This window comes from Oncorhynchus masou, chromosome 24 (genome assembly GCF_036934945.1).
Source record: "Oncorhynchus masou masou isolate Uvic2021 chromosome 24, UVic_Omas_1.1, whole genome shotgun sequence".
NCBI classification, from domain to species: domain Eukaryota; kingdom Metazoa; phylum Chordata; class Actinopteri; order Salmoniformes; family Salmonidae; genus Oncorhynchus; species Oncorhynchus masou.
In genome coordinates this window covers 102,805,332-102,820,727 of record NC_088235.1, presented here as the reverse complement: position 1 = coordinate 102,820,727, position 15,396 = coordinate 102,805,332, and the positions used below count along the sequence as shown (strand labels likewise).

The 15,396-nt window shown below is 42.0% G+C and overlaps 1 protein-coding gene across 1 annotated transcript in view; it reads left to right on the top strand.

Annotated features, from left to right (window-relative positions):
• The window catches only part of raver2 (ribonucleoprotein, PTB-binding 2), a 154,136-nt gene that overhangs the window by 26,410 nt on the left and 112,330 nt on the right, over positions 1-15,396 (top strand). Inside the window, exon 2 of the mRNA XM_064932990.1 lies at positions 4,077-4,143. Coding sequence (XP_064789062.1) covers positions 4,077-4,143 — 67 coding nt within the window. The remainder of the gene's footprint in view (positions 1-4,076; positions 4,144-15,396) is intronic.

The window sequence follows — 15,396 nt, the reverse complement described above, 5'->3', positions numbered from 1 at the left end:
TGTTGGCATGACACAGGACTGTTGGTAGCGCCTACCTTGTCTTCTCCGGACAAGATGTTTTCCAGATGCTCCAAACAATCAGAAAGGGGATTCATCAGAGAAAATGACTTTACCCCAGTCCTCAGCAGTCCAATCCCTGTACCTTTTGCAGAATATCAGTCTGTCCCTGATGTTTTTCCTGGAGAGAAGTGGCTTCTTTGCTGCCCTTCTTGACACCAGGCCATCCTCCAAAAGTCTTTGCCTCACTGTGCGTGCAGTCCCAGTTATCAGGTTTGCATCTAAGTGTTGTATAAAATAAATGATTCAAGTATAACAAACAAAAATATAACAATACTTTTGTGAGGATAGAAATGTGATTTTAGCCTTCTAAACGGGATAATGGCTTTTCATATAATCCTGGGCCCAGTCAGTAACCACGCCCACGTGAGCACAAACGTGTCAACAGGATGGAACGCCCCCCAAGGCCAGAGTGCTGAAAAGGACTCCCTGAGAATTTAAACACAGACCAGAGAACATGAGGACGTGGTCCACACGTTGAAATGGTTAAAACTACAAGATACGAAAATGGTAAGACCCTCTGAAACTCTCGACGAGTGAAGAAGGTGAAAAATAGACCAAAACATGCCATGTCTGCAGCTCTGCATGTAAAGCAGTCTCGGACAGTAGACCAAAGACAGGAGGGAAGAACAGATCCCTCTCACCACCAGGTGGTACACCTCTGATGTATCCATTCTAACGAGCACTCTAAGACAAAGAAGCATACAACTAAGAAGGACATTGTAACTCCTGGTGGACAGCCAGAGACTTACATTGAACTACTCGCCATAGACGGATCGAGTGGTTTCAACAGAGAGATGACAGAGAAAGACATCTACGTGTAAATATATGTTGCATATCTAATCCGAATGAGAGGTTGTTAGGGTGCTAAATATTCATGTTTATGGTGAGCGTAGTTTCCAATTGTATGTAGGATAAGTCCACTCACTTTATCTTACCTGCTCTTTATCTTTCCTCATCCTTTTTCCATTGTGTAACAAGCCATCATATCGGGTTAGTCCTCTAGGGACTGTTTTCATTGCGTTATGTCAGTAATCAATAACCTATACCGTGTGCATGTGTTTATGTATTTCTGTGTCATTATTTATTTTCTAACTAAATAATTAAACCAATTTGTGCATCGCTGATTCATCACTTTGATTTGGAATCTTGCAGATTAACAAAGTAAACGACGTTCAGAATGAGATTGATGAGGTAATAATTAATAATTGACTGTTACTGATGTAAGAGATACAGTATTTATAATATCTTTAGAGTTTAAGTTGGGAGACAGTAACTCGTTCAAGAACTATTCCCGTGGTGCCCCAAATTCCTAATGAGTTAATTGTTACATGATTAATTTAATTGAGTAATAGTTAAACGTGGTAGGTAATTATTTGATTAATAGCCGCCATCACATTAATGATAGTCACTTCACGACAATTTATTTAGTATATTTTTTCTCAACTCTATTTCTTGAACTGCATTTTGGGTTAAGGGCTTGTAAGTAAGCATTTAATGGTAAGGTCTACAGCTGTTGTATTCAGCGCAAGTGACAAATAACATTTGATTTGGATCTGTGGCATTGTGTTATGTGACAAAACTGCACATTTTAGTGTGGCCTTTTATGGTCCCCAGGACAAGGTTCACCTGTGTAATGGTCATGCTGTTTAATCAGCTTCTTGATATGCTACAACTGTCAGGTGGATAAATTATCTTGGCAAAGGAGAAATGCTCACTAAGAGGGATGTAAACAAATTTGTGCACAAAATTTGAGAGAAATAAGCTTTTTGTTCGTGTGGGACATTTCTGGTATCTTTTATTTCAGCTCATGAAACATGGGACCAACACTTTACATGTTGCGTTTATATTTTTGTTTCGTACACAGTACCAGTCAAAAGTTTGGGTTGAGGTCAGGTGATTGTGGAGGCCAGGTCATCTGATGCAGCACGCCGTAACTCTCCTTCTTGGTCAAATAGCCCTTACACAGCCTGGAGGTGTGTTGGGCCATTGTCTTGTTGAAAAACAGATGATAGTCCCACTAAGCGCAAAACAGATGGGATGGCGTATCGCTGCAGAATGCTGTGGTAGCCATGCTGGTTAAGTTTGCCTTGAATTCTAAATAAATCACTGACAGTGTCACCAGCAAAGCATCATCTCACCTCCTCCTCCATGCTTCACTGTGGGAACCACACATGCAGATATCATCCGTTCACCTACTCTGAGTCTCACAAAGACACAGCGGTTGGAACCAAAAATCTCCAATTTGAACTCATCAAGATGAAAGGACAGATTTCCACCAGTCTAATGTCCACTGCTTGTTTCTTGGCTCATGCAAGTCTCTTCTTCTTGTTGGTGTCCTTTAGTAGTGGTTTCTTTGGCCTGATTCACACAGTCGCCTATGAACAGTTGATGTTGAGATGTTTCTGTTACTTGAACTCTGTGAAGCATTTATTTGGGCTGCGGTCTGAGGCTGGTAACTCTAATGAACTTATCCTCTGCAGCAGAGGTAACTCTGGGTCTTCCTTTCCTGTGGCGGTCCTCATGAGAGCCAGTTTTATCATAGCGCTTGACAGTTTTTGCGACTGCACTTGAAGAAACTTTCAAAGTTCTTGACATTTTCTGGATTGCCTGACCTTCTTATCTTAAAGTAAAGATGGACTGTTGTTTCATTTTGTTTATTTAATCTGTTCTTGCCATAATATGGACGTGGTCTTTTACCAAATAGAGCTGTCTTCTGTATACCAACCCAACCAGATTTAGAAAATCTGTTCACAAGTATTCCCACACATAATAGGGAGACGTGATCATATACAAATGTAAGCAGGGTTTGAACAGATTATGTTTTAGTCAAATATATCAGTTTTGGCTTCTTGCAGTCTAAACATTGTTTTAAATTATTTTCCGGCCCCCCAACAACGTGCTGAACAAAAATAAATCGTCCCGCGGCTGAATCTAGCGGATGATCCATGTTGTATGGGCTGTTGGGTTGGTTGGTAGTATGCACTGACTGTAAGTAACTTTGGATAAGAGCCTCTGCTAAATGACTAAATAGTCCAAATCAATGAAATGTGTGGACGAATCAGAGGGCCGGGTGACATTTGGCTGTAAAAAGAGGGTTATGGTTAGGGTTAGGGTTAGAGCCGAAAAAGCTATTCAGCTCTTCTACAGGATATGCTTGATCTAATTTCCCAATCATTCAATAATTACAACAGGGAGACCTTCCATCAAAGACTTCTGAAAGTATATCTGGAGAAGAAAATACATGTAAAAGAATGAAAGATTTAGCTCATTGGACAACAGTGACGTTAGTGTGTTCTGTGTTTCAAAGATTCCTGCTGTCTAAACACTCTCTCTCTCTCTCTCTCTCTCTCTCTCTCTCTCTCTCTCTCTCTCTCTCTTTCTCTCACCCCTCCCCCTCCCTCTCATCCTCTCTCTCTCTCTCTCTCTCTCTCGCTCTCTCTCCCCCTTCCTTCTCCATCTCTCTCCCCCCCTCTCTCTCTCTCTCTCTCTCTCTCTCTCTCTCACCCCTTCACTCTCTACATCTCTCTCCCTCTCTCTCTTTCTCTCGCTCTCTCTCTCCCTCCCTTCCTTCTCTCTCCCCCCCCCTCTCTCTCTCTCTCTCTCTCTCTCTCTCTCACTCCCTCCCTTCTCTCTTTCTCGCTCTCTTTCTCTCTCTCTCTCTCTCTCTCTCGCTCTCTCCCCCCTTCACTCTCTCCATATCTCTCTCTCTCTCACTCCCTCCCTTTCTTCTCACTCTTTTCCCCTCCCTCTCTCTCTCTCTCTCTCTCTCTCTCTCTCTCTCTCTCACTCCCTCGATTCCTTCTCACTCTTTCCCCCTCTCTCTCTCTTTCATTTTCTCGCTCTCTCTTTCTCTCTCTCTCTCTCTCCCTCTCTCTCTCTCTCTCTCTCTCTCTCTCTCTCTCTCTCTCCCCTTCACTCTCTCCCCCCCTCTCCCCCCCTCTCTCTCACTCTCTCTCTCTCTCTCGAACTCCCTCCCTTCCTTCTCACTCTTTCCCCCTCCCTCTCTCTCTCTGCAGGAGGTCCATGAGATTCTGAGAGAATACGAGCTCAAGTACTGCTTTGTGGACCGCACCAAAGGGACAGGTAAACCAAACCACCCCCCACTTCTCCAAACCATCACCATTCTCTTCAGTTCACAGAACAACCCACCATGTCTGTCCAGTCCTTTTCTCTTTTCCTGGTTAGAGGGAATGGCTGTATTTAGAGTAGAGCGAGAGGGAGAGCCAAACTCGAAAACCTTTTGAAACACAGATCTGCAAACAGCTGAGATGTTGTGGCTGAGGCGGGGGGCACTAAAGGTTAATGCTGTTTAATTGCTGATGAGAGCTTAATGAGAAACGGCCTTATCCACAGTGTATGTGATGAGAAACAGCCTTATCCACAGCTCATGTCACACTGTTAATTAGTCCAACAGACCATTGTGTCAAGGTAGGATGGGTTCTGACATACCAGTAGAAGTATATGAAGAATGTCGGAGACTCTATAAAACATTTTTTAAACTGTATTTAATTGTCTTAATACGGATCCCTTGGTGATATTTTGAGAGCTCCGCTTCTCTCTCTCTCTCTCTCTCTCTCTCTCTGTCTCTCTCTCTCTCTCTCTCATCAATAGAGGTACATGCTTTGAATAGCCTAGCTCTTTTAGAGAAGGTAGCTAGTTGCAGAACTTAATGCGTCAGTGGAATTGTAATGATCGCCGTTTTGAATTAAAAGACAGAGTAAGAACTATTTTGAATCAAATCTCATTTAAATTGGGGGAGTTTCAAAGAGATTGCCAGTAAGAGGAGGGAAGAGAGAGAGAGAGAGAGTGGGTTTTCTATCAAATACCATACCACAGCAGCACAGTAGCATATCTATTATCTGGTGTCGTCTCTGAGGCCAGGACCAGTATTGTTAAGATCAGTAATCTTTGACTTCAGACACAGCGAGTCGATCACAGAGAAGATCTGACAGCATTTTAACTCTGTTATTAATCTTTTAGATATTTTCCCCCCTCTTACGCACATGTAGGCTGTCTAGCGCACACACATGCTCATGTTTGTACCACACACACTTTTGTCTATCACAGAAGTCAGGATGATTGTGTGTGTTCTAAGTATCCCAGGCTAGCTGACTGAGCAGTAGGCACACCACAGGGCATGTGAGAGGGAGGCGTGTTACTCCAAGCCTGATTAGCAGGTGTTACACTGTAATCTTTCCCCTTGTCAATAACCGTCTCCCCAACCACCACCACACAGCAAACCTGCCACTGACCTCAGCTGCCATTATGCTCTGAATTACCGATAGTCAATTATTATTTTACGAGTGGTCCCAAAGATTGTCTGTCACCTCAGATCATAGATGGAGAGATGAGAGCATCTTCAACGAGGAGCTAGCAAGGTATGTTAAGCTAGCTAGCTAGTTAAGTACACAATGCTTTAGGTATGTTAAGATAGCTAGCTCTAATGAACTTATCCTCTGCAGCAGAGGTAACTCTGGGTCTTCTTTTCCTGTGGCAGTCCTCATGAGAGACAGTTTGATCATAGCGCTTGATGGTTTTTGCAACTGCTCTTGAAGAAACTTTCAAAGTTCTTGACCAATTTTCCGGATTGACTGACCTTCTTATCTTCCCGCAATGATTAACTGTTGTTTCTCTTTGCTTATTTGATCTGTTCTTGCCATAACATGGACTTGGTCTTTTACCAAATAGAGCTATCTTCTGTATACCACCCCTACCTCACAACAATTTCACAAATTAACTTTTAATTGAAATGCATTCCATTTTTCATGAACCTGGTTGAGAGAATGCCAAGAGTGTGCAAAGCTGTCATCAAGGCAAAGGGTGGCTGCTTTGAAGAATCTTAAATATAAAAAAGAATTCACACTTTTTTGGTTACCACGATTCCATATGTGTTATTTCATAGTCGTGATGTCTTCTCTATTATTCTACAATTTAGAAAATAGTAAAAATAAAGAAAAACCCTTGAATGAGTAGGTGTGTCCAAACTTTTGACTGGTACTGTATATTATTGTACAGTATAATAATTCATTTTAGTAATGATTATTTAATGCAAACAATCCCAGCAGTTGCTTTAAACATATATATAGTGACAATCTCTTCTGAAACATTGAAGCTGAATGTTGGTCTTTTTCTCTCAATGGAATTAGAAAATTAGTTTACAGAATAAAAAAAATCTAAAAGCCGCCACACAGTATTTATGGCAATATTCTCTCCCTACAAATTGACGTTTGCGCTGCACCCGATCTACAGCAAATCAGCAATCTGTCTGCTAGCTCAGTGGTTCTCAAATGACCCGGACTTGGTCCCCAAAAAGCAGTGGTTCAAAGCCTGTGACCCCCCTCCCCCCACCTATGCATGCATGCACAATCGCTGCGCAATGTAGCCTGTCATTACAACCAACAGGATCCAACCTTTTTTTTTTCAATTTTCACCAAAAATGACATACCCAGATCTAACTGCCTGTAGCTAAGCACCTGAGGCAAGGATATGCATATTCTTGATACAATTTGAAACGAAACACTTTGAAGTTTGTGGAAATGTGAAATTAATGAAGTAGAATATAACACATTAGAACTGGTAAATATATTTTTTTAATTAAAAAACATATTTGAAATGCAAGAGAAAGGCCATAATGTATTATTCTAGCCCAGGCACAATTTAGATTTCGGCAAGTTGGTTAGGACATCTTCATTGTACAAGTCATTTTTCCCCCAAAATGTACAGACAGATGATTTCACTTATAATTCACTGTATCACAATTCCAGTGGGTCAGACGTTTACATACAAGTTGACTGTGCCTTTAAACAGCTTGGACAATTCCAGAAAATGATGTCATGACTAGAAGCTTCTGATAGGCTAATTGACATAATTTGAGTCAATTGGAGGTGTACCTGTGGATGTATTTCAAGGCCTACCTTCAAACTCAGTGCCTCTTTGCTTGACATCATGGGAAAGTCAAAATAAATCAGCCATTGTAGACCTCCACAATTCTGGGTCATACTTGGGAGCAATTTCCAAATGCCTGAAGGTACCACGTTCATCTATACAAACAATAGTATGCTAATATAAACACCATGGGACCACGCAGCCATCATACCGCTCAGGAAGGAGACGCATTCTGTCTCCTAGAAATGAACGTACTTTGGTGCGAAAAGTGCAAATCAATCCCAGAACAACAGCAAATGACCTTGTGAAGATGCTGGATGAAACAGGTACAAAACTATCTATATCCACAGTAAAACAAGTCCTTTATCGACATAACCTGAAAGGCCAAGCAAGGAAGAAGTCACTGCTCCAAAACCGCCATAAAAAAGCCAGACTACAGTTTGCAACTGCACATGGGGACAAAGATCATACTTTTTGGAAAAATGTCCTCTGGTCTGATGAAACAAAAATTGAACTGTTTGGCCATAATGACCATTGTTATGTTTTGATTAAAAAGGTGGAGCCAAGCCGAAGAACACCATCCCAACCGTGAAGCACGGGAGTGGCAGTATCATGTTGTGGGGGTGCTTTGCTGCAGGAGGGACTGGTCCACTTCACAAAATAGATGGCATCATTAGGAGGGATATTATGTGGATATATTGAAGCAACATCTCAAGACATCAGTCAGGAAGTTAAAGCTTGGTAGCAAATGGGTCTTCCAAATTGACAATGACCCCAAGCATACTTCCAAAGTTGTGGCAAAAAGGTCAACAAAGTCAAGGTATTGGAGTGGCCTTCACAAAGCCCTGACCTCAATCCCATATAACATTTGTGGGCAGAACTGAAAAAGCATGTGCGAGCAAGGAGGCCTACAAACCTTACTCAGTTACACCAGCTCTGTCAGGAGGAATGGGCCAAACTTCACCCAACTTATTGTGGGAAGCTTGTGGAAGGCTACCCAAAACTTTTGACCCAATTTAAACAATTTAAAGGCCATACTACCAAATACTAATTGAGTGTATGTAAACTTCTGACCCACAGGGAATGTGATGAAAGAAATAAAAGCTGCAATAAATCATTCTCTCTACTATTATTCTGATATTTCACATTCTTAAAATAAAGTGGTGATCCAAATTTACCGGGAATTTTTACAGGGAATTTTTACTAGGATTAAATGTCAGGAATGAAATGTATTTGACTAAAGTGTATGTAAACTTCCGACTTCAACTGTATATACTGTATTTTATACCATCTATTGCATCTTGCCTATGCCGCTCTGTTATTGCTCATCCGTATATTTATATGTACATATTCTTATTCCACTCCTTTACTTTAATTTGTGTGTACAAGGTAGTTGCTGTGAAATTGTTAGATTACATGTTAGATATTACTGCACTGTCAGAACTAGAAGCATAAGCATTTCGCTACACTAGTATTAACATCTGCTAACCATGTGTATGTGACCAATAAAATGTGATTTGATTTTTTGCACATTTGTTACAAAACATAGGCAGATCATTTAGAGTCCAAGTCGAGTCTCAAGTTAGTTGATTTTCTATCAAGTCGAGTCTCAAGGCAACAAATTCGTTACTTGAGTCAGACTCGAGTCATGTGACTCAAGTCCACACCTCTGCATGTATATACAGTATGTGTACAGTCTGCCCGCTTAATGCTGAATTATCTCAACACCATGTTTCATTTGGATGTAGTATCTATTGTATGGGATGTACATTTCATCACCCTCTTGGGGGAATTTAGATACAGATTTTTAAGGTGATTTTACTGGGCCGTGTTTTTAATTCATGGGAAAGAAACACGGTCATATAATATATTGTGTGCTGACTGTATCACAGAAGGCTTGGTTTGCCCCACGTGTCAAATAAGTGGGGCGTTTCTGAGAATTCCTGGGAATGACAATTGGCTGGCAACACGTGTCGTGTGATGATTCCTTTGAACAAAACAACAGAGAGTAAATCCAAAGGAAACTCTAGGTTTTCAACCTGTCTCTTGCCTGGAGGAGGCTAGCTACAGTAGAGAGAGAGGACTGCTGGTGTGTTTTATCAAACATCAATGTAAGCATGTGTATGTCAGTTATTAGGTTCCTATTAACACTAATTGACATGTATGGCTGCTCCATCTCTGACATCAGATCTGCAACCATATAGAAACTTCAAGTAATTTAGGGCATATTAGTGTGTGCGTGCGTGCCTGCATCCATGCGTGTGTGTGCGTGTAGCTCTCTGTAAGAGTGTTTGACTGTCTGCCCGTAGTGTGTGTCTGAAAATGTGTTTGGCAATGACTCTCTGCATGCGTGTGTGTGTCACTCTCTCTCTCTCTCTCTCTGTAAGGATTTCTCTTTCTCAGTAGTTTCTTTTGGGAATGAGAGTATTTCTCCCTCTTTATCCCCTACGTTAACTTTACTCTGCTCTCGCCTCAGTGCAAATTAGAGCCAGGCATCTGTTGCAGCTCAAATGGACTACAAAACCCACAATGCAAAGCTCTCTCTCTGGCTACACTACAAGACCAAAAGTATGTGTACACCTGCTCGTGGAACATCTCATTCCAAAATGATGGGCATGAATATGGAGTTGGTGATAGTGTGTTGTCCTCTAGCTCCAGTGACGAGAACTATGTAGCTATGAAGCATTACGACACGATTTCCTGATTTCAAAGATGAACCACTTAGAAGTTAAATCATGGGGATCATTTTAATTTTACCCACTGATAGAAAATAGACTTTCATCAAATTGCTAGGAGTTTCATGATTTTTATTTCTGGGGGGCGGATTATCCCTACAAGACCACCTCGTTACGGAGTGTTTCGGTGTTGATCTAACAGTTACCATCTATCATTACCAATCTATTATATATGTACTAGACGACTGACAGGGGGCGTGGTTTTGAAGCCACCGTACCTCCATCTTTGAACTCCTCCACCGTTGTAAAATATATTTTGGAAGCTATAGAAATGTATTCTATTACAGAAGCGTCAATGCATACTTTTACATTTTAATATGTGAGCTAAACATATACAGTGGGGCAAAAAAATATTTATTCAGCCACCAATTGTGCAAGTTCTCCCACTTAAAAAGATGAGAGAAGCCTGTAATTTTCATCATAGGTACACTTCAACTATGACAGACAAAATGAGGGGAAAATCCAGAAAATCACATTGTAGGATTTTTAATTAATTTATTTGCAAATTATGGTGGAAAATAAGTATTTGGTCGCCTACAAACAAGCAAGATTTCTGTCTCTCACACACCTGTAACTTCTTCTTTAAGAGGCTCCTCTGTCCTCCACTCGTTACCTGTATTAATGGCACCTGTTTGAACTTGTTATCAGTATAAAAGACACCTGTCCACAACCTCAAACAGTCACACTCCAAACTCCACTATGGCCAAGACCAAAGAGCTGTCAAAGGACACCAGAAACAAAATTGTAGACCTGCACCAGGCTGGGAAGACTGAATTTGCAATAGGTAAGCAGCTTGGTTTGAAGAAATCAATTATTAGGAAATGGAAGACATACAAGACCACTGATAATCTCCCTCGATCTGGGGCTCCATGCAAGATCTCACCCCGTGGGGTCAAAATGATCACAACAACGGTGAGCAAAAATCCCAGAACCACACGGGGGGACCTAGTGAATGACCTGCAGAGAGCTGGGACCAAAGTAACAAAGCCTACCATCAGTAACACACTACGCCGCCAGGGACTCAAATCCTGCAGTGCCAGACGTGTCCCCCTGCTTAAGCCAGTACATGTCCAGACCCGTCTGAAGTTTCCTAGAGAGTATTTGGATGATATGGTCAGATGAAACCAAAATGTAACTTTTTGGTAAAAACTCAACTCGTTGTGTTTGGAGGACAAAGAATGCTGAGTTGCATCCAAAGAACACCATACCTACTGTGAAGCATGGAGGTGGAAACATCATGCTTTGGGGCTGTTTTTCTGCAAAGGGACCAGGACGACTGATACGTGTAAAGGAAATAATGAATGTGGCCATGTATTGTGAGATTTTGAGTGAAAACCTCCTTCCATCAGCAAGGGCATTGAAGATGAAACGTGGCTGGGTCTTTCAGCATGACAATGATCCCAAACACACCGCCCAGGCAACGAAGGAGTGGCTTCGTAAGAAGCATTTCAGGGTCCTGGAGTGGCCTAGCCAGTCTCCAGATCTCAACCCAATAGAAAATCTTTGGAAGGAGTTGAAAGTCCGTGTTGCCCAGCAACAGCCCCAAAACATCACTGCTCTAGAGGAGATCTGCATGGAGGAATGGGCCAAAACACCAGCAACAGTGTGTGAAAACCTTGTGAAGACTTACAGAAAAAGTTTGACCTCTGTCATTGCCAACAAAGGGTAGTTAACAAAGTATTGAGATAAACTTTTGTTATTGACCAAATACTTATTTTCCACCATAATTTGCAAATAAATTCATAAAAAATCCTACAATGTGATTTTCTGGATTTTTTTCTCTCATTTTGACTTTCATAGTTGAAGTGTACCTATGATGAAAATTACAGGCCTCTCTCGTCTTTTTAAGTGGGAGAACTTACACAATTGGTGGCTGCCAAAATACTTTTTTGCCCCACTGTATTTTTAGAACGTACTAATGTTACTGTCTCCACAACAATAAAAATACTTAAAATACATGTAATTTTGTCCTTAAAACAGCAACCCAGGGTTTATATACATCATTGGTCATTACCTGGCCTCCCATCCCACTGGCATTGGATAAAACCTCAGCCAGGCCAGCCATAGAGCTTCCATAGAGTGCTCCGGAGTGGAATTCGGAATTCCGAAGGTATGTGAGGCGTTCCGGAACTGTCCGCTGAGATGACAATGGAAGAGGTCAGCAGGGGAATCCTGGCCACACAATGGGCCTTTTGTGTGAGCCGTACTGTCCATATAAGGAAGACACTGAGTAATAGAGGAGCCCTGCACGGTTCAAAGCTAACTGCCCAGAGCGAGTTGTACTTGACACAAAATGGACTTCAGCCCACACAGTCCCATCAGCGACTTCATGAATGTTTGTCTCTGATGTACACTAAGCCTCTGTGGTGCATATGACGTATGTGCTGTGCAGTCATTTTCTTTTGAAATCTGGGGTTGAACCATCATTATACCTTAGCTACACTGGCCTTCCATCCACGTGCGCCATTGCGCACATGTTGATTTTGTCTATCCCCACCAGATGTGGTCTTGAAATGCAAGTTTAAATACCAAAACCAACTGTGAACCAACTTAATTAATTTGGGGACAGGTGGAAACACACAGACATTCATGGTCATTTAGCTAGATTGCTGTTGCTAACTAGTTCGTCCTGGGAGATAAACATTGGGTTGTTATTTCAGCTGAAATGCATGCGGTGCTTTTTTTTAATAGATATTTGTAGAATTTTGACCTGGAGTTGTGCAAAATGTAGTGTTTCTTTACTCCGACGATGAATCCACAGATGAAAAGGGAATGTGAGTTAGTTTGTAGTTGTTGTCTTTGATTAGTTTCTCCTTGTTCGTCCTTCAAACATCTGGGTTTGTATGTTCGTGAAAACCAATGAGTGTATGGGAGAGGCAGGACTTTAAGCAAGTCAAGCTTCTTGAATTGAACCAAGTTTTTTCTTAGCCTTCGGGCAAAGCAGACACCCGTTGACGCACGCGAGCGGTGTGGAAAAAATGATTGAATAACATGTACGTGTACATTTATTTTGCAACGCTCGCACATACAACATGGCCGGTCTGGTTTCCCTGTTAGGATGCTCTTTATGTTTTGTTATGGTGAGTTGTTGTCTAAGGATTCCCTAGGGAGACATCTTTCTACCTTCATCCTGTGTTTTCAAAGATTCACAGATTTCATTATTTGACAATTTCAGTATTTCTCTACTGTTCAATAGGTTCCTTTAAATTGCAAGCTGATTATGATCACTCTATTTGTATAGGATGTTTAGGAGTCATGTTCAGCTGTAAAGAGACAGAAAGAGGCACTGTAAAGAGACAGGAAGGGGAACTGTAAAGAGACAGGAAGAGGAACTGTAAAGAGGCAGAAAGAGGAACTGTAAAGAGACAGGAAGAGGCACTGTAAAGAGACAGGAAGAGGAACTGTAAAGAGACAGAAAGAGGAACTGTAAAGAGACAGGAAGAGGAACTGTAAAGAGACAGGAAGAGGCAGGAAGAGGAACTGTAAAGAGACAGGAAGAGGAACTGTAAAGAGACAGGAAGAGGAACTGTAAAGAGACAGAAAGAGGAACTGTAAAGAGACAGGAAGAGGAACTGTAAAGAGACAGGAAGAGGAACTGTAAAGAGACAGGAAGAGGAACTGTAAAGAGACAGGAAGAGGCACTGTAAAGAGAAGGAAGAGGACAGACAGGAAGAGGCACTGTAAAGAGACAGGAAGAGGAACTGTAAAGAGACAGGAAGAGGCACTGTAAAGAGACAGAAAGAGGCACTGTAAAGAGACAGGAAGAGGCACTGTAAAGAGACAGGAAGAGGCACTGTAAAGAGACAGGAAGAGGAACTGTAAAGAGACAGGAAGAGGCACTGTAAAGAGACAGGAAGAGGAACTGTAAAGAGACAGGAAGAGGAACTGTAAAGAGACAGAAAGAGGAACTGTAAAGAGACAGGAAGAGGAACTGTAAAGAGACAGGAAGAGGAACTGTAAAGAGACAGGAAGAGGAACTGTAAAGAGACAGGAAGAGGCACTGTAAAGAGACAGGAAGAGGCACTGTAAAGAGACAGGAAGAGGAACTGTAAAGAGACAGGAAGAGGCACTGTAAAGAGACAGGAAGAGGCACTGTAAGGAGACAGGAAGAGGAACTGTAAAGAGACAGGAAGAGGAACTGTAAAGAGACAGAAAGAGGAACTGTAAAGAGACAGGAAGAGGCACTGTAAAGAGACAGGAAGAGGAACTGTAAAGAGACAGGAAGAGGAACTGTAAAGAGACAGGAAGAGGCACTGTAAAGAGACAGGAAGAGGCACTGTAAAGAGACAGGAAGAGGCACTGTAAAGAGACAGGAAGAGGAACTGTAAAGAGACAGGAAGAGGAACTGTAAAGAGACAGGAAGAGGAACTGTAAAGAGTCAGGAAGAGGAACTGTAAAGAGACAGGAAGAGGAACTGTAAAGAGACAGGAAGAGGCACTGTAAAGAGACAGGAAGGGGAACTGTAAAGAGACAGGAAGAGGAACTGTAAAGAGAGAGGAAGAGGAACTGTAAAGAGACAGGAAGAGGAACTGTAAAGAGACAGAAAGAGGAACTGTAAAGAGTCAGGAAGAGGCACTGTAAAGAGACAGGAAGGGGGAACTGTAAAGAGACAGGAAGAGGAACTGTAAAGAGACAGGAAGAGGCACTGTAAAGAGACAGGAAGGGGAACTGTAAAGAGACAGGAAGAGGCACTGTAAAGAGACAGGAAGAGGAACTGTAAAGAGACAGAAAGAGAACTGTAAAGAGACAGGAAGAGGCACTGTAAAGAGACAGGAAGGGGAACTGTAAAGAGACAGGAAGAGGAACTGTAAAGAGACAGGAAGAGGCACTGTAAAGAGACAGGAAGAGGAACTGTAAAGAGACAGGAAGAGTAACTGTAAAGAGACAGGAAGAGGCACTGTAAAGAGACAGGAAGAGGAACTGTAAAGAGACAGAAAGAGGAACTGTAAAGAGACAGAAAGAGGAACTGTAAAGAGACAGGAAGAGGAACTGTAAAGAGACAGGAAGAGGAACTGTAAAGAGACAGGAAGAGGAACTGTAAAAAGACAGGAAGAGGAACTGTAAAGAGACAGGAAGAGGAACTGTAAAGAGACAGTAAAGAGACAGGAAGAGGAACTGTAAAGAGACAGGAAGAGGAACTGTAAAGAGACAGGAAGAGGAACTGTAAAGAGACAGGAAGAGTAACTGTAAAGAAACAGGAAGAGGCACTGTAAAGAGACAGGAAGAGGAACTGTAAAGAGACAGGAAGAGGCACTGTCAAGAGACAGGAAGAGGCACTGTCAAGAGACAGGAAGAGGCACTGTCAAGAGACAGGAAGAGGCACTGTCAAGAAACAGGAAGAGGAACTGTAAAGAAACAGGAAGATGCACTGTAAAGAGACAGGAAGAGGATCTGTAAAGAGACAGGAAGAGGCACTGTCAAGAGACAGGAAGAGGCACTGTCAAGAGACAGGAAGAGGCACTGTCAAGAGACAGGAAGAGGCACTGTCAAGAAACAGGAAGAGGAACTGTAAAGAAACAGGAAGATGCACTGTAAAGAGACAGGAAGAGGCACTGTAAAGAGACAGGAAGAGGAACTGTAAAGAAACAGGAAGATGCACTGTAAAGAGACAGACACTGTAAAAGACAGGAAGAGGAACTGACAGGAAGAGGCACTGTAAAGAGACAGGAAGAGGAACTGTAAAGAAACAGGAAGAGGCACTGTAAAGAGACAGGAA